This window comes from Lissotriton helveticus, chromosome 4_1 (assembly GCF_964261635.1).
Source record: "Lissotriton helveticus chromosome 4_1, aLisHel1.1, whole genome shotgun sequence".
NCBI classification, from domain to species: Eukaryota; Metazoa; Chordata; class Amphibia; order Caudata; family Salamandridae; genus Lissotriton; species Lissotriton helveticus.
In genome coordinates this window covers 717,047,800-717,066,088 of record NC_136063.1, presented here as the reverse complement: position 1 = coordinate 717,066,088, position 18,289 = coordinate 717,047,800, and the positions used below count along the sequence as shown (strand labels likewise).

Genomic DNA, 18,289 nt, shown 5'->3' with positions numbered 1-18,289 from the left:
TATGAGTGAACTATTAAGTGGTCTTCAGAGCTAAATAACCATCACATTCCTGTCCTTCATTATTATTATTCAATGGGACTTTGAGCTGCAATATCTTCAGAATAAAAAGATCCACTTCAAAGCGAAGTGGCTGTAGACAACGTGACGCAACTTTGTTTTCTTTCAAATGAAATTTTATGGACTACAACAGGCAAATATTAGTATACCGAAGGCATGAGCAATGAGTTCAAATATCTGCGCGCATAAGTATTGCAAAAAACTGCTACACTGAAAGCATTATTCGAAGATTAAAAGACTGTCATACTACAGACGGTGCATAATGCAGAGCTGGTGAGAACAGAAAAAGACAGAAGGATAAATGAATAGGACAGATTGGATGCATGTGAAGTGGTGGAAAAACTTTAAAAGACAGACCATGTATAAGCAGCAAATGAAAATCCAGCCCACCCAATTAAACATCAATGCCTCCAAATTAAGTGATACAGAAAAACTCCCATCTCAAAGGTTTTTTAATTAAGGGTCAGGAAAAATGGGGGGTGGGGGGCTGATGGGAGTAAGTCCAAGAAACAAAAAAGTTACACATGGAACTTCTGTGGGGCTGGGAAACGTTGGGTTACACACTCCGATTCAATAACCAACCATCATCTATCTAATAATCCTCATCTACAGAATGGTGATAAAATGTGCTTATTCTCTTGTATAGGATGATTTAGAGGGTCAACAAGTACCCTAAAAACATGACTCCAGATAAGGATGCAGAGAGCTGAAGTGGGGGAGAGGTGGGCGGCGAGGGGTCGACTGAAGATTCACAATAGCGTGTACGAAGGTTTATGGATGAAGAGGGGAAATGCAAATAAACTTAGTATTATGTCAGTTACACTGATGAACAAATAGAAGATTAGAAGCTAACCCTGGAACACAAAAGGGTTGAATGTTAGATTACAGCGGTATCGAGTGAATAAGGGATTGAGATATGTCTCCCTCCTTAATCCATGTCAGGGACACATGTTAAAACTCATATCAATCTTTATGCACACAAGGTTTAAACTGTGTATTTGCTCGTGTAACAGCACTGCTCTGCAGAGTAACTATCGTGTTGCTAAATAAAAGTTAGGGCATAGGAAAATATATAGTACATTCAGCTGGCTGAAGGGCAGACATGAAGAGGGGAAAACGTTTTTTCATTGGTTGCTCATATGTCCGAGATATTGATAATGCTGATTTTATTTTTGCAAAAACTGACAATTGAATTATCAACTGGAGAACTTAATTTGTCCGCATGAACTTTAGCTGGGTCTTACATATTGTAGGGCAAACATAACCCCCAATTAAACAGGGAAGATGAAAAAGGGTCAGTGTGCATCAAAGAAACAATGGGTATTCTCGATTTAATGGAGACCTGGGCAGCTGAACATCTATTTGATAGGGAGCAGACCACCCTTTTTCAGCCACCCAAATACTCTTGGTACTGGCATCTCAAGTGACCGAGCAACATGTCTGATGCCCTGTGGAGCTGTTTAGGCAGCTATAGAGTTGTCTGGCTCATCCCATCGGGTGTCTCCTACCCAGCCGGACATTGGACATCGTTTTTCCTCGTTCTCCCAGTTGTTTCCTTCCCTCCCTCTGTGTTCCTGTGGCTACCTACCCTTTCCAGCATATGTGTCATTAACATTTGATATTGTATTATCACCGTTTCTCTCCTAGGTCTATTCTTAGCTCCTGTAACGGATGTAATTTTTGTAACCTGTAACTCGCTGATACTCATGTAAAGCGCTCCGATACCTCCGGGTCTAGCCAACGCTATATAAAACTCTGAAAATAAATAAAGAAATAAACTAGCAATGAACGTGAAACAACTAGTCATCCAATGGTACACAATCTGATCATGCCACTATATCGCTAGAGGGTATGTGGGCAGATGAAGGGAATCAGCTCTGATGATGGACCTTCCATTTATATATTACCTGTCAAGGGAGGACTTTACAGTACTTTTTTTTCCCCCAAGTGTTCAATCCAATATTATTGGGGGGTCACACTTGGAAGATTCCCACAGCTCCAAAAGAAATTATACAATTTTCAAAGAAAACAAGGACAGGTGCCTCACTCCTACTCCAATACAGGACACTCTAATAGAAAGGGAGTGTTAAGAGTCAAATAAACCCGTCAGAGAAGAATATGCCTATATTACAGCTATTTATTTTGCAGTATTGGTGTACAAATTATGTGCATCAGTATGATCAAAATAATACTACATTCCTGAGATAACATACAGATAAGGGTGAATGTTAGGTAGACCCAATCAGATATCACACAACCCTAAACCATTGGTCTTTTTTCTACCCCAAGTACCCTCATTTTTCCAGCCATCCAAATAATAAATGGCCCCATGTACAAATCTATTTTAAAGGTCACAAATAGCAGCCTGATTCATAGAATCGGGCTAACGCGTAAAAATGCATTTTGCAATGTTACAAATTGAGATTCAGTAACTTGTTACCAAATAACAGTTTGGTTATGCAATTCAGTATTTGGAAGGAGTGTGTTTAGGGTATCCCTTCCAAATATTGAATACCAGTGGCATCCATTAATGTTTTGCCACCGAATTCTGGTCTCAAACTGTAATATTTGTACCACTTTTTCAGAGGAGGTGGTAACCCATTGCCAAATGTGAAGGACCCTCTTTTTACCCTTTGAGAATGTACAAAAAAATGTTTAAGAGCAGGTAGTGGTCCCATAGTCCACTGCCAACTATTCAAAAAAAAATAAACGTACGTTTCTTTAGCTTTTTAAATGCATCTTTTTTTTTTTAGGAAAATGTGCTCCATTTAAAAACTAAAATGTGCTTTATTTATAAAAGCAATCAAAGACATTGTGGTCTGTTGACCTCAGCAGGACACCATATTGGTCATAGCAGCAATTCATAGTGGGTCACAAATTGGGACCTACCTCTAATATTCATGGAGGTAGGTTGATTTGCAACCCCACTATGAGTTGCTATTATAAAATATATTCTTTTGTACATTAGGAACTGCAGTTTCCTCACTGCGATTTGCTAAAAATTGCAATTTGGAAATGGCAGTTCTTAATTTTTGTACATCTGGCTAAGAACACTGCATTTGTTTTCTATTCTTTTGTAGAGTCGTGCGCGGTATAGTTTCCCCATATTCCTGGTGTTATCATGCAAACTGTCAGAATTCAGACACTCATCATCTCCCCTGAGCAACCGGACCATGTGTCTCAGTCCTTATATGCCTTTATCCTAATTAGCTCCAATTGAGGTAGGAGGGAGTCATTTATGATTGGCTCCTGCTTTGCTACAAAAATGTGTAAATATTGCCCTTTTGCAGAATTTTACAAAAGTTAATGGTACTTTTCCCTACCAAGACTGGTCCCATGTTCATTTGCAGTTCAGCTACAACACGAGCACCAGAGAAATTGAATTATTTCCTTCTGTGCCTTGTTACATTAAAGGATGCTTCAAAAAAATAATGGTTTCTAAAATGAACAAGATGGTCGAGTGCACGCATATTCAGCAAATTAGTCTGCGGTCAACGGCTCTAAGCCTATTGCACAGGCTCACCAATATAAAATGCAGCCCTGCTCACATACAGCTGGGCAGCTTTTCAGGTAACATTAATTAACTTAGGCTTTACTACACCACAATGACATACCAATTAGATGAAAAACTGGTCCAGTACATGAGTAGGGCGCAAGCACTACATGGCAACAGAGTACTTGGTTGGGCAACAGTTAGAACTTCACATACCTGTTCACCATCCCTCACATATCTGTTCCTAGTTTTCCCTCACCGTCCACCCCTCCTACTCTACACCCCATGTGATGCACACAGAAAACGTACTGCCAACATGATAGCCATGTTAATGTGACCTGTATGTGTTTATCATTGATACGTGCACACGTAACTGTTATTACATTTAAAAATTAATAAATACATGTAAACAATAAACATGAATTGTCGCATGAAGGCCCTGGCACTCAGGACAGGATACTCACATTTTGTTACAATGCCTTCCACACAGAGCAGGTTACCAAGAAAGTGGGCACCGAGGGTACGAGGGGAAACATGCTTTGTTCCAAAGCTTCCTTCAAATCCAACACTGAACTCCTCAAACTGTTTGGAATAAGTTGCATCAATTGAGCTAACCATATCTTTCAGTGCTTTTTGGAAAGCAATCACTTCTCCAAACGAATCATTCAATAATCTGGAAAAGGAACACAAATGGTTACTTCATTGTTTAATTCGAAACCGATCAGTTTCCAGAGCCAAGGCCTGCCAACTCCCAAGTACTGCTGGTTAATCTAACAATACTGCTTGGTCCCCACCACCACACTATTATACATTGTTACACAAATGAGCAGCTTCTATACACACCTGCAAGAGAAGGCGAGAGCAGGAGAGTACCATATTTAGAGATATACAGCACTCTCTCCCTAGCCCCAGTGCACAATCAGGTAGCCGTGCACCATGCACACATATTTGAACCATAGTGCAAGAGGGGCTGTGGAGTCTAGTATTGATTTTTGTATTGAAAAGGTACCCTTCCATACAAATTAGAATGCTTAGACTAACTTTAAAATGTTTACCACTTTGTATCTTTGTTGTGCAGCACACACGTAAAGTTAGAAAAGAAAGAAGAAATAAAAACATTTCTCTGTGATAGTGCCTATTTGAAATGGATGTATTAAAAAAATGTTAACGCAAAACTCAATTTTTTGTAAATAGGGATGTGATAAAGGACCCGGCAGAGCTCACCGTGTGGCCGGACTACGGGGCCCAGAGTCCCCTACACGAGTAGGTCACTGCTCAGTTAGTCACATCCAGCAGGAACCATGGACGGCGATCCATGCCTCTCATCTCTTTCCACAGCGAGGACTGACGTCAAGGGGAGGACTGACGTCAAGGGGAGGAGCGACGGAGGAAGGACCAGTAAAAACCGACGTCAACCAGGAAGAGGGGTCGCAGAACGTCGAGAGGGCGGACCTTAGGACCGACGAGGCTGACCACGCAGAAGACGCCGAATCTCTGAGCCGGGTGCCAGAGCTGAACGCCGAGAGTCAAGACAGCATTCCTGAGCGTGAGGAAGAGGCAGGGGAGACCGAAGACCGCTGGACGGAGGAGTGGTGGTGTCCCCCGGAGGAGGCTGGAGAGCGGGCCGTGACTCAGGAGAGTTACGGCGGGGCCGGTGAGTGTATTGGGGGTTGCTGGTTGTTGTGGGAGGTGGGTGGCATAGTGTGATATTGCGGGAGGAGAGTGGAAGTGGGTAGTAAAATGGGGAGAAAGTCTGAAACTGCATGCTCGCACTAAATAGGCATTAAAAGCGACACATTGGTTTTCTTTTGGGAAGTAGTAATCCTGCACTTTCATCTGCCCCATCTATTTTTTTTTCTACCTTGACCTCACTCCACCCCCAGAGCCTATACATAACCTACCCCCCTTTTCACCAACACTACACGTCCAGAGCCTATTCACACCCCCCCCCCCCCCCCCCCCCATTTTCCGGTCTATTAAGCACTACTGGGTGTAGGAAAAGGGATTCTACAGAACAGACGAACTGACAGGCTCCTTTTCTCCTTTCCTCTCGGTGCCCTCCGGGTAAACCAACGCCACGGAGTCCACATCGCCCCAGGATCCACATCTTCAGGCTGAAGAAGGAGAAACAACGCTGAGTGCCACGGCCGGCCCTTCCAAAACTGAGACATTTATTGAGGGAGGAACACTAGAGCCTGTTAAACCCAAGACTGGGACATCTGATAATAAAGGCACTGTTCGTCAATATATTCAGCCTCCGCGTCTGTATATCCAACCTGCCCTCCCACAAGGGTATTGCATCAAAAACCAGGGTAGTTGAATAGGAACACCCATGAACCCTCAACCCCCCCCCCCCAACTTTGGTGTTATCCAAATCCAAAAGCATTGTTGAGTGTATACTTTGAAGTCAATTTCCAGTGCAAAGCAGTTTTGCGCAGTAAAGTAAATTTGGTTAATAAATAAATAACGAGTTTATGAGCCGTTTTGTGTCACTTTTGTGATGCAAACACAAAATCTCGGTAAATATACCCCATAATGTTAAAATAAATTATGACAAGCAGGGGCCATGATAAAGGCTTAATGGGCAGTGAAAAGGGAGAGTAAATGCATTGGTAGGGCTACTGGGTGAGAGAAAACACGTTTTGGTGAAATAACCAACGATTTTTGCATTCTCTTTGGAGTGTGTGTGCGTGTTTTAGTGTGTATGTAGAGATTCCTGTGAAATCCAACAAACATCTCACCATACCTGACTGAAAGCACCTGCACTCTACTATCACAAAATGCATTTATTTTGGGTTGGGGGTAACACCTCAAATGACCCCTCCTAAATCTACAACTCTGCACATTGTGGTGCTGACGTCTGAATTGAATTTACCGCGTTCGAATGCCAGAATAAGACACAGGTCCCTTCTAGGATGTGGAAGACGGCTCAACATCATTAGCGCTGTTTGGGCTTTACTCTTGCCAAAACAACTCTCCATTGAAGGAACATCACTTTTTCAAAACTCTTTGCCAAACATTGGACTATACTTAAGATTGTCAACATATACAGCGTGTGGTTCTTCTCGCTTCATTACCGACACTGAAATTGACAAATATTTTCCAGAGGAGCTCTTCTCCTTTTTGGAAGCCCTGAAGAATCCTGTTACGGGTGAAACGCGTTGGCTGTATTAGCTTATTGTTGAAAATATCAGCAATAAAGGATTGAAGACTCAAAGATCTCCTCTCGTTTCATGTGCTTATGTCCAGCATTTGCGCGCTTAACACTTGAAAGTTTGTTTATGTTGCCTCTCAAAGCCTATGTTTCAATCTCTGCACATTACTTGCGGTTGCAGTAAGCAACGATTCAGGTCTTGGCACTTTTATTTCATTGTAGAAAGGGCGTCTGCAGGCTACTCCAAATGTTTTAACTGAAGCACACTTCAACCCTCTTCATGTACTGTGTTGTTAAAAGGAGAGCCAGGGCTAGAAATATGGGGGTATATGTACAAGCCCCTATCGCCATGGCAACATCACTTTTTGTGGCGTTTCTGTGGTGATAGGGTCTTTGCCTTATTTACAAGGCAGCGTTAAGCCACTTAACATGGCTTAACTCTGCCATGTGAATAAGGCCCCCTTAAACACTATGCTTAGCGTGAAAGGGGTGGGCATTGGGTGTAGCAGTCGGCGTTCCACTGCAACACCCCTTGATTTTGACACTGCGCCCCCCCCACCCCCCCCCCCATTTACAAGAGCAACGTAAATAGCAGGCAGCGCCAAAATTTAGACGGGGTCTTAATTTGGCGAAATACAGAGAAATGTTATATTTCTCCTTGTTTTTTCCATGTGTACTACCTTCTGCAGCACATATGGAAAAAGCAAAAAACCTTGTATTATTTACGTACAGGAAGGTCCCCCTCCCTGCACATTAACAATCTTTTCTTTTAAATTACATTTTGTGACTTCCGTGTGTGCTCCATTAAGCAGACACACACAAACAATTCTCCCCTGCACGCAGACACCCTTGCACTATGGCGCAAAGGTGCCTGCGATGGCACTACACTGCTAAGTGTAGCACAAGCACAGGGGCAAACCCCGGGCTGCACCATATTGTTGTAAATATGTTGAAACCTTGCGTTTCTGAAGTGGCTGAGTGAGGCGTTAAGCCATGATGGTTAACGCCTCACTCTGCCACTTCTGTTGTACATATCCCCCTTGCTTTCTTGCTACCATTGCACCTATGTCCAAGAAGTTCGCTTCATATAGATAGATGTACCTCTTCCCTGTTGCATGGCATCTTCACTACTATGCCTCAGTTATATTGTTGACGACATGGCTGAATGTCCAAGCCGATCCTCACTTATATAGACAAACTTATGAACACTCCCCTTTTCAGAGTACATTTTAAAATACGTGGCTTTTGGGCTTTTTCCTCGCACCCAGTAATGTTTTGTTCACTGCTATTGCCCCAAGTGCACCATGTCTTTGCTTTGTACACTTCTTGAAAAGAAACTACAAGTTTCAAATACAATTCAGTGTATATCCTCCTGTGTTTTAAGCAATGCTACTGGCCCAAATATTAAAATGAGCCCATTTTTCCAAATTTTCCTAAGGGGCACTGGGCGTCTTCATAGAACTACAAAATATTAATTTTGACCAATGTTTGCCCACAGTGGTTTTTACAGTTCCATTTGAAATTCACAAAATCCGCCAGATTGAACTCTTAAGCCAGTATAAAAATGTGGCCGTCAAATATGGCTAGATATGAGGTAGAAAGTGTATTAGATATATAACCCACCCACAATTGAACGGTCCATATTGTACAGATGCTTCCAGGTCTAACCAGACTCCTGTGCTGGACCCAAAAAGAACGCAGCCTCAAGATCCCACAGATAGTGTGTAAAGGTAGGTCTTTAAGTGGGATGAAAAAAACTGGGGTCTCTCCAAGGGGCGAGTCTGATTTAATTAAGGGCGTTGCTTGAAAACAAGTAAGCTAAAAATCTGCTTAGCATGGCGTGCCCACAACTGGTTATTTTGCTGTGTCTGTCGTTGCATACACTTATATAATAGATTACACCTACAACAAGCCAGGGCTTTTGGCTTTGTCAATGGTGGTTAGTTACATAAGATGCAAAAACAAAAAAAAACAAAAAAAACGCAGCAACTATGGCTTCGTTGAACATAATATTGAAAATGCTTCAGTTCTAAAATGATGAGTCTGTAAAAGAACTATAACAAGTCTCTTTGAAGTTACATCAGAGGCAGAAAAAGGTTGGCAGTGCTGCGAGTAATGGTTTTTTTTTCGGTGAGGGCAAAAATGAAGCAGGAGCCAGATAGAGACCCGTCTCGGCACCTGCTTTTTAGGTCGAGCCTTGGAGAAAGCAAGCGAAGCTTGCTGAGTCCAGCTCAACAACTATAGTCGTCGGTCTCCTGTGAATCTGAGACAGGGGCCGGGCACGAGCGTCGACTTAACCTCGTGGGCGTGCACGCCCAGCGCCTGCCTCAGATTCACAGCAAGACAGGCTCTCGCCCGCACGCACACACAGCCACACTCACGCATGCGCACACACATACACCCACGCAGGCACACAGACCCACATATACACACGCACAGCTAACAGACACACAGTCCCACATATACATACACACGCACAGCTACACACGCGCACACACACAGCTACACCCCCCCTCCCCCTCTTACCTCACCGGGCTTCCCGATGTTCTTCACCCGGGCCCCCTCCTGGGACCTGGGACTTCAGCTGCCAGACTTGGGAGGGCGGGGGCTGCCCGCGCATGCGCGGCATTTGTAACTGGGGCTCTTCAGAATAAAAGTTAGAAATGTCGCGCATGCGCTGGCAGCCCCCGCCCTCCCAGTTCTCCACATAGCCGGGATACAATTTTATTATTCTATTTCCAGGACACTTTTTTTTATTGTTAGCGCTTTCTGCTGCTTGTATAAACTGTCGCTTAGTTCAAGACTGTAACCCGTTCATGAGAAAAGTTTAAGGGCTCGTTAGGGGGGTAGTCAGGGCTGGACTGTTCTAGGGCCGTTAATATCATTAGGGACCTACCTCGAACTTGCCGTCCAATTCGCCGTCAGGCAGCCGGTGGTTCGGCGCAGGGGGCTCTTCCTGGGGGGCGGCGAAGGTGCTGCCCGGACGGCTCTTGTCTGCCATCTCCCTCAGTCAGGGCTGTGGTCCCGGCTCAGCCTCCTTCGAGTGGCAGCAGAGCTCAGCTCTGTGATCTTGCAGCCGCAGCGGCTCCTCGCCCTCCCTCGGGCCGGGGGGGCTCCCTGCGGGCTGGCAGCTTCCAACAAAGATCCGCCGCCTCCTCCTCCCGCGCCCTCTCCCTGTCTGCAGGCTGCGAGGCCCCCGTGCACCGATCCTGCCCCGGAGCTTCACAGGGCGCCGGCTCATATGCTATTATCTGGGTGGGCTGCTTGCTACCATTGCCCTCGTCGAAGGGGGCTCAGGCAGGGGCTGTTTCTGGCACTGGCCTCTTGTGTAACCATTACTTTACATACGGGACACCTGTCACCGGAACTGTACCCCTCTTTTCTGTACTTGCACCTGCTTTTATGATGGCACTCGCAACTTCTCTTTCTCAGTAAAAGACCAGAACCTATTGGAAGACTGCTTTACCCTTTCTCTCACCACTGGGTACCCAGTTTGAACGGCTCGATCCATTCTTTCTCCAAGGGACACTTCTTTTTAAATCGCCACCTTTTGCTTCTTTTTCGGGGCACTTCTTTTTAAAATCGATCGACCTCTTCTTTCTCTTCGAGGCACCTCTTTTTAAATCGATCTACCTCTTCCTTCTCTTCGAGGCTCCTCTTTTTAAAAGCACTCTAGTTTTTCTCCCTACTTCAGCCAAGTCTTTTTAAATCGCTCTCTCTGTTTCTCTCCTGAGGGCACCTCATTTTATAATGTCCCGCCTTTTATCGCTCCTCTAGCCTCCTCTTTTTAAATCGCTTTGCTCTTTCCTTTTCCTCGTGCCATCTCTTTGTACACCACTCTCCCCTTTCTCTCTGCCTGGGGCACCTCTTGTTGATCAATGTCACGCAGCCATCAAATTTCCTTTTGTTGAGGCCGGACAGTAAGCTTTCCATGCAGAGTCCCTACTACTCTAGAGCTCATCACCTGTACTTTCGTAGATCATTGTTGTACTTCTCCCCTGGACTACTGGATCAGCTCCAACGTAACCACTTTCCTTTACTCAAGCAGTATCTGCAGTCTCCATTGAGCAGTGGCAGGTGCTCCTGGACACTTTACTTGGTGCCTCATTTTGGGGATGCTTCTCGGTCATCAGGCACCTCTTCAGCAATCAGACAACACTTGTAGCCACGCACAAGTTCATAGACACATGCACTCCTGTGCAAAATAACATGCACTCCTATGTGCACAAGCTCTTGCTCTCATGTCCACACACTCGTGTGCACCCATACTCCTGTGCACACTCCGATGAACATATACTCCTATGCACGTTCAGATACACACACTCGTGCACATACCGATGTGTACCCACACCAGGCGTGCACCGCCCATTGGACTGAAAAGGCTCAACCCCGTCGCCCCCACCCACCCCTTCTCCCCATCAGTTTCCGAGGGCTGGGCTTGTTATGGCGCTCTACACGCTAGAACATCCAGGTATTTCTCTTCTTCTTGCAAGGACTTTTATGCATTTGCCGAGCTTCTGTTTCTTTTTTTATTGCTTTCGGAGACGAGTGTTTTCATTCTCACCTTTTCCGTGACAGGTGCTGGCCGGCACCCTTTGTTTCATTGTTTCAGCGTAACATTATTGACCACTGATGTGGAGTGCTTAGAATGTCTATGGGACAGGTGTGACATCTCAGCAAGAAAGCAAACGGGGTCTCTGCCTTTCCATTCACAAGTAGACAACGGGGTGCCCTGCACTACGGTAAAGGACAGCATGAGATTCCATCCACAGGCGATTAATAGGCAGAGACAGTGCTACGACAGAAGCATTGCTTTTTTTTTTTTTCTTTTTCTTTTTCTTTTTCTTAAAAAAAGGTTTGCTTTGTATTCCTCATATACCAATAATGGGTATTCTGGATAGGGTATCTCCGCCTCTCGCCATTGCGATGTACCGGCCACCAGGATTAAATTCAAGGGATTCAATCCAAAAATAGGAGAGAAAAAGAGAATCCCCTCCAGGCTGAAACTGTTTGCTATGTCCACTCCATACCCTTTAATCTGGAAAACCCTTGGTTGGGTAGGAGACAAAACACCAACAGTACCCGGGTAAAATCATAGGAATCTTCTCATCTGTTCCACCAAGCCGCCAAGGCCGCCCAGATCTTAACAAGGCTTGAGCCATCACAAGCAATATCAAATTCGCTGACATATATGATATAACTTAGACAATCAGCAAAGGTGGGAGCCTTCTCTGATTTCCAGGATTTACATATTTCCCGTCTAGCCAATACCATTATATAAAATAAGAATTTGGTCCTCATCTCATTAAGCTGGTACTCTTCCCCTAGCCCAAAAAGGATGATCATGGGTGTAATGGCTATATGAGTACCCAAAACTTCCGTTATAAATTCTTCGATTTTAGCCCAGAAAGGCGATAGTCTTGGGCACTCAACAAACATATGCACATCGTCCGCAGTAGAAGCCTTACAGCGTGGGCAGCAGTGTTCAAGGTTTGTAAACTTAACCAGTTTCTTAGGGGATATATACGCTCTGTACAGGGTGAACAGATGATTTCGTTTTAAGGGGGCTGATTTCACGACTGTATGTAGTAGTTTAAAAGAATCTCCCCATAGAGCTCGTAATTTATCGCCCTGCAAAGCTGTTACTTCTCCCCATAGTTTATTAAGTTCAAGTTCTGTGACCTCATCCTGCTCATTTAAAGCCTCATACCAGAAGGAGATCTCTTTTTTCCAGCTCCCTTTTTTCTTTACCAGATCAAACTTAGGATTAGCTGTTAGACCCCAAGCTATAGTACTCCACCAGCTAGATAACTGATAAAATTTGAACCTGGTAAGAGTTCCGTTTGTCAGACGGGAGAGTGAATCCCACCCTAGTAACTCTGAGTCATCAAGGAGGTCCTTCCACTGCATGATACCAGCTGTTCTGAGGGGGAGTGATAATTGATCCCTGAGACATTCGGGTGTTCCCGGAGAGTCCCATATAGGGGCCAGAGGTGTATAATAGGGGATATCTAGTTTTTTTCTCAGAAACACCCAACTTCTCAGGGCCGTTCCCAATATCTTTAGTCTGACCTTCTTGTAGAATTTTGGGTCTCCAAACTTAAATAAGAAAGATTCATGCCCTAGGGGGATGCTATGTAATAGCGCCTGAAATAGCCGACCCAAGCAAGATGTATCAGCTTTGTCAGCCATTTGTCTAAAATTTCTAAAGTGAAAAGCATGGCAATAATGTAGGATGTCAGACATAGCAAGTCCACCTATCTTCAGCTTTCTTCTCAATTTTTTCATGGAGATTCGGGGTGATTTAGAGTTCCAGATGAAAGATCCTATTCGTCCCTGCAATTTGGCAAAATCCTTGGGGTTAAATGACAAAGGAATCGAGTTAAAGAGGAATGTGATCTTTGGCAAAATAACCATTTTAATTAGGTTTACCCTCCCGAAAATGTTCAATGGCAGTCCCGACCATCGATGTAAAAGTACACTTATATCTTTGTAAACTCTGTCCAAGTTGGCTTTGGAAATCTCGGAGATGTTCTGTAGCAAATGTACACCTAGATATCTCATCCGAGGCTTTGTTCCAGGCAATTGGACCACCGGATTCCATTGCATGACCTCGGTTTTCTCTTTGTTGATTCTGTACCCTGAAGCCTCACCAAAAGCTTCCGCATGATGAAATATTCGCGGAATTGATATTTCAGGATTGCAAGTAAACAATAAAAGATCATCCGCGTATAAGGCAAGTTTTAAATCTAGTTCATTTATACGAAAAGGCTTGATTAGAGTATCAGATCTTAACTGGATAGCCAGGGGCTCTAAATATAGATTGAACAATAAGGGACAGAGGGGGCATCCCTGTCTGGTGCCGCGAGTTATTTGAACCCAGTCTGTAAGTGAGTTGTTTACAAGAAATTTGGCTCTGGGGTGTCGATACAATGATTTAACAGATGCTATAAAGTTGGCTGGAATACCAAGCTTTAACAGAACTTCCAACAAGTACAACCAACTAACCTGATCAAAGGCCTTGGCGGCATCAATTGCTACGATAGTTAATGGAGATTTTTCCTCTGTGGCATAATCAATGGCAGCAATTGCCTGGAAAGTCAGCTCGTTCAGCTGTCTACCAGGCATGAACCCCCTCTGATCCTCATGGACCACAGTCTTAATTACTTTGGCCAGTCTCCCTGCCAACACGCCCGCAAAGATTTTGTAATCTATATTTAGCAGTGAGATTGGCCTATAAGACTCGGCATTAGTAGGGTCTTTATTTGCCTTCAAAACTAACGTAACAGTGGCCTCTAACCAGGACGGGGGAATGGGCTCTCCTACTAGATGTATTTTATTAAATAAAGACGTAAGAATAGGAACCAATATGTCAGACCCCATTTGGTATACTTCTACCGGGAGCCCATCTGGGCCAGCTGCTTTTCCTCTGGCCATTCTTTTTAATTGATCGTGAACTTCCCCCTCCTTGATCAAAGAACTCAAAAACAGGCTATCTGTCTCAGTCAGATGTGGCAGGCATACCCCCTCTAACCAATGGACTGCACCTTCAGTTAAGATTTGGTCGTTGTTCCCCATATATAGATGTTGAATATACGTTTTAATTTCTCTCAACATCTCGTCATTGTCAAATGAGATGTCCCCAGATCTCTGTATCCTTAATTTACTTATCTGGTTCCTAGTACGATCGGATCTAGCCTTCCAAGCTAATATTCGACCACATTTCTCCCCATAAGAAAAGTTCTGCAGTTTACTTGCATCCCACTTTTCTTTGATCATTTTATCCAGATTAGCCCGATATTTAATTTTTAAGCTCTCCAGCTCCTTCTGTATGGGAATTAGATTAATCTGCTGCTCTAGGGAGGCTATCTGTAATTCTTGTTCTTTTTGCTTTATTTTAAATACAGATTCATCTTCAGCCTTTTTCCTGATTTTATTTCTCCGTATCATAATGGATGTAAGTGTCCCCCTTAGAAAACACTTGAATGCTTCCCATATTATTTGTTCTGATGCGGTGGCTTTATTTAGCTCAAAATACTCTGCCATCTGTTTCAGTAGATCCTGTCTTAACTCTTCCTGTAATAATAAGGATCTATCTAGGGTCCACCGCCTAATTTGAGGGCTTAGTGAAAATTTAACTGTTATATCTACCAGGGAGTGATCAGATAGGATTGCTGGAATATAAGAGGTAGACACAATCTCAGGAAGAAGACTTTGGTCCATGAGGAAGAAATCGATCCGAGAATGATGTTTATGTCTGTGGCTATGGAATGAATAGTCTCTGACGTTCTGATTCTTGACCCTCCAGACGTCTAATAGATTGAAATCCCTCATCATATTTCTAAGCTCTCTTTTAGATCTACATAGGGAGGGCGAGGCGGCTTTAGAAGTACGATCTAACCTCGGGTCAAGTACAAGGTTAAAATCACCTCCTAAGATGATGGGGGCATTTAATTCAAGGAAGCTCGTTTTTAAGCTAATCAGAGCCTCCGGAGAATCCTGGTTTGGACCATAATATACTGCGCATGTCAGCTTAGCCTTACCTATAGCTAGAGATGCAGTCAGCCATCTACCTGTGTGATCGGTTTGGTACTTCTCTACTCTTATCCCACTGTTGATTCTGATGATTATCGCCACCCCTCTGGTGTTGCCACTCTGATAAGAGCAGAGGAGGTCCTGTATCCACTTTTGATCTTTAAAAGCTACTTTACATTCCTGTAGTTCAAGGTGTGTTTCTTCTAATAGAAGGATGTGGGCACCAGATTTATTTAAAAATTCGCAGATTCTGCCACGTTTCCTGCTCTCCCTCAATCCGTTAACATTCCAATTTATTACTTTTATTCTATTCTCCATTTTCCCAGAATTTCACTGTTAAGTGTGTACCCGGTAGTAGTGTTATCTCCAGTATCCTTATGATAAGAGCCGGAGCCATGCCTATCTCATCTTTTCTAAATATATGAGGATTTTTTTTTCCTTTTTTCATCCCCTCCCCCTCCTCCCACCCTCCTCCCCCCATGAGGAACCCCCCTTTATTACCTTTGGCGATTGTATCGCCATTTGGGGCCTGTCCCCCTGAACCGGATTCCATCCACAGGCGATTAATAGGCAGAGACAGTGCTACGACAGAAGCATTGCTTTTGAAAGAAGTTTGTATGAAGTTAAAACAAACCTGTTAATAGTAGTTTGTTTAAATTTCTTAGTGCTTGGAGTTCTTGCATTATGTGCAGTGGTATTTAAAAATACACTGAACAAAATACATTTTTGTGTTGAAAAAAATGTATATAAATTCCGTTTAATACACATGATCTATAACTGCATATCGGTGCTATTATTGTCAGTCAAACACTTTTGTTTGGTCACTAGGACCATAAAAGCGGTATGCATAAAAGACATTTACAAATCGACAACAACTAAAAACTTGCAAGGTTAAAACCCGAGAGAATTTTGAATAAAAACCACAGCATGACCCTCTCCAAGGCAGTGTACAGCAAGTTACTTACAAGCCTCCCCATACAATGCAAGTGCATACCTAACAAAATGTCCCCGGTCAGCCGTATTGAAGTACAAAATAAATAAGCATGGGACCAGGCAGATATGATCACAACAGTTTGCAGCAAGTCGGGAAACGTACATACATAAATACTAAAAACCAATTCTCCTGGCTGCACCCAGACTTCCCAGCCTAGTATGATAAAGGGCTGCAGGTTCACTAAATGCTGCGTGTCCTGGGCACAAATCTGCTAAAGCGGAAGGCCTATGTGTTTCCTTATCACTTCTACTGCTAACAAACTCTGCTCAAGCAAAACAAGCATTTGCAATGCAATAGGTCTCGCAGTAACGCGAGTTTCAGCTATTGGCATTGTAAATTACAATACGTTTTATTTATGTTTTTAAAAAGAAAGCAAGAATAAAAGGCATTGTTATTTGCAATGCCAATAGCTCAAACTCGCGTCAATGCGAGACCTATTGCATTGTAAATGCTTGTTAGAACTGCAGGGCCTAAGCACCGGCAGGACCCAGCCCACTTAAAGCCCGGTGCAATGAGAACAGGAGTCTCGCATATCTTGGACAAAAGCCAAAACATCTTCGCCAATAAGTGTCCATGAATAAAAAACATTTAAAAAAAAAAGATATCTATATATACGGAAAAAGACACACCCAAACAGAATCCTTTAACAAATTTGTAATGCACCCAGCCCATTTAGATACAAAATCACTTTTCACGTTAAAGAGTGGATATGAAACCAATGCATGTCAGGTTATATATATTCCTCTTCAGCCTTTGCACCCACGCTGGGGACAGGCAGGTTGAGAATTTGTAATGTAACAGGAGAAAACGAAGTATTTTTAAAAGCGTAACTTAAGCATTGGTTACAAGGTCACCAGAAGTTAGATCATGAAACGGCGGGGGTGCAGCCGCCCTCACCGGTTGGCCCTGGCCTCGCTCTTGCGCCGCAGGTCGTTCATGTTGACAATCAGCCGGTGCTGGTTCTCGCTGATCATATCCCGGACCTTGCCATGATACACGCCCTGGTCTTGCTGTGGAAAGAAGGAGAACCGTCAGGAGCAACAGGGGTTCAAGAGGAGGGGTTGGGGAGCGGTCATTAACAACGCACTTTATGGGTAGGTCAAAAGCTAACTTATAAACGCAATTATTTGTTGAAGACCAACTGATCCTGCAGCTCTCTTTTTAACAGAACAGATTGAATATGCGATTTTTTTGTCCCCCCCTATAAATGTTCGGGTGCGTGGCTAAATATAGCAACAGATGGTGCAGCGGTACCCAGTCACAGCTGAACCTCTGGAACAGGCGCGACATTTTTTACTATTAGTCTTGGGGCCCGTGATGGTTATGCTATGGTACATTTAAATGGGTAAGCAGAAAAAAAATCTACCTAATTTCAATGATCCCAGCACGCTTTGAACCCCAAAACAAGCATAGGCAAACGCGCGCTGAGCCATATACAAAGCAGCGTAAACATTACGACTTCGCATCAGACGCTCGCCCCCACTTTCAAGCCCACGAGGGGAGCAGGACACAGTTGGGCGCCCTGCAGAATAAAGGGTTGTAATTAATTATTCTCTTCAATAACAAGGGGCCGTACATCATCATCGAGAAAGTCCAGGTACTCCCGCTGAGCTTCCCGGAGCTCCTGGTCGTCAAAGCCCACCACATCCATCGTCAACGAACACGACAGAAACAGCCACTCCTTGCAAACCGGTCCCTGATGCTCAAGGTGAACGTGAGGACGTAACCACGCTGTATTGTGGGTTGCGCGTGCTTCTGAGGTCAACAGGGCATCGACACTGCTAATTGGCTGTTTTGCACCTGGATCACACCGCCTTTTCGTTCCCTGCTTTTTATCCATCGTTGTTTTGCATTCTGGGACTTATATTTTCTATGTTGCTATTCCAGAGGCACAACGTGCAAACCATACGTTTCAATCCTTCGGTGTGTGAGCTCACGTACTTGTAGCCTGTCACACTCTGTGATTGATTCCCCCCCCCCAGTTGAAACGGTTCTTACTTTTGGGTATCCAGCCATAGCTAAAGCATCATCCTGGCACGTAAGTATTATTTGGCTG

The 18,289-nt window shown here is 43.9% G+C and overlaps 1 protein-coding gene across 1 annotated transcript in view; it reads right to left on the bottom strand.

The window, feature by feature from the left end:
- Nucleotides 1-17,969, bottom strand: part of LOC144827307 (maternal DNA replication licensing factor mcm3-like) — a 213,928-nt gene extending 195,959 nt beyond the window's left edge. Inside the window, exons 1-3 of the mRNA XM_078685676.1 lie at nucleotides 17,810-17,969; nucleotides 17,131-17,243; nucleotides 4,015-4,223 (exon numbers count right to left, since the gene is read on the bottom strand). Of these exons, the coding sequence (XP_078541802.1) occupies nucleotides 4,015-4,223; nucleotides 17,131-17,243; nucleotides 17,810-17,884 (397 nt within the window). The 5' untranslated portion in view covers nucleotides 17,885-17,969. The remainder of the gene's footprint in view (nucleotides 1-4,014; nucleotides 4,224-17,130; nucleotides 17,244-17,809) is intronic.
- Between the last annotated feature and the right edge of the window lie 320 nt (nucleotides 17,970-18,289).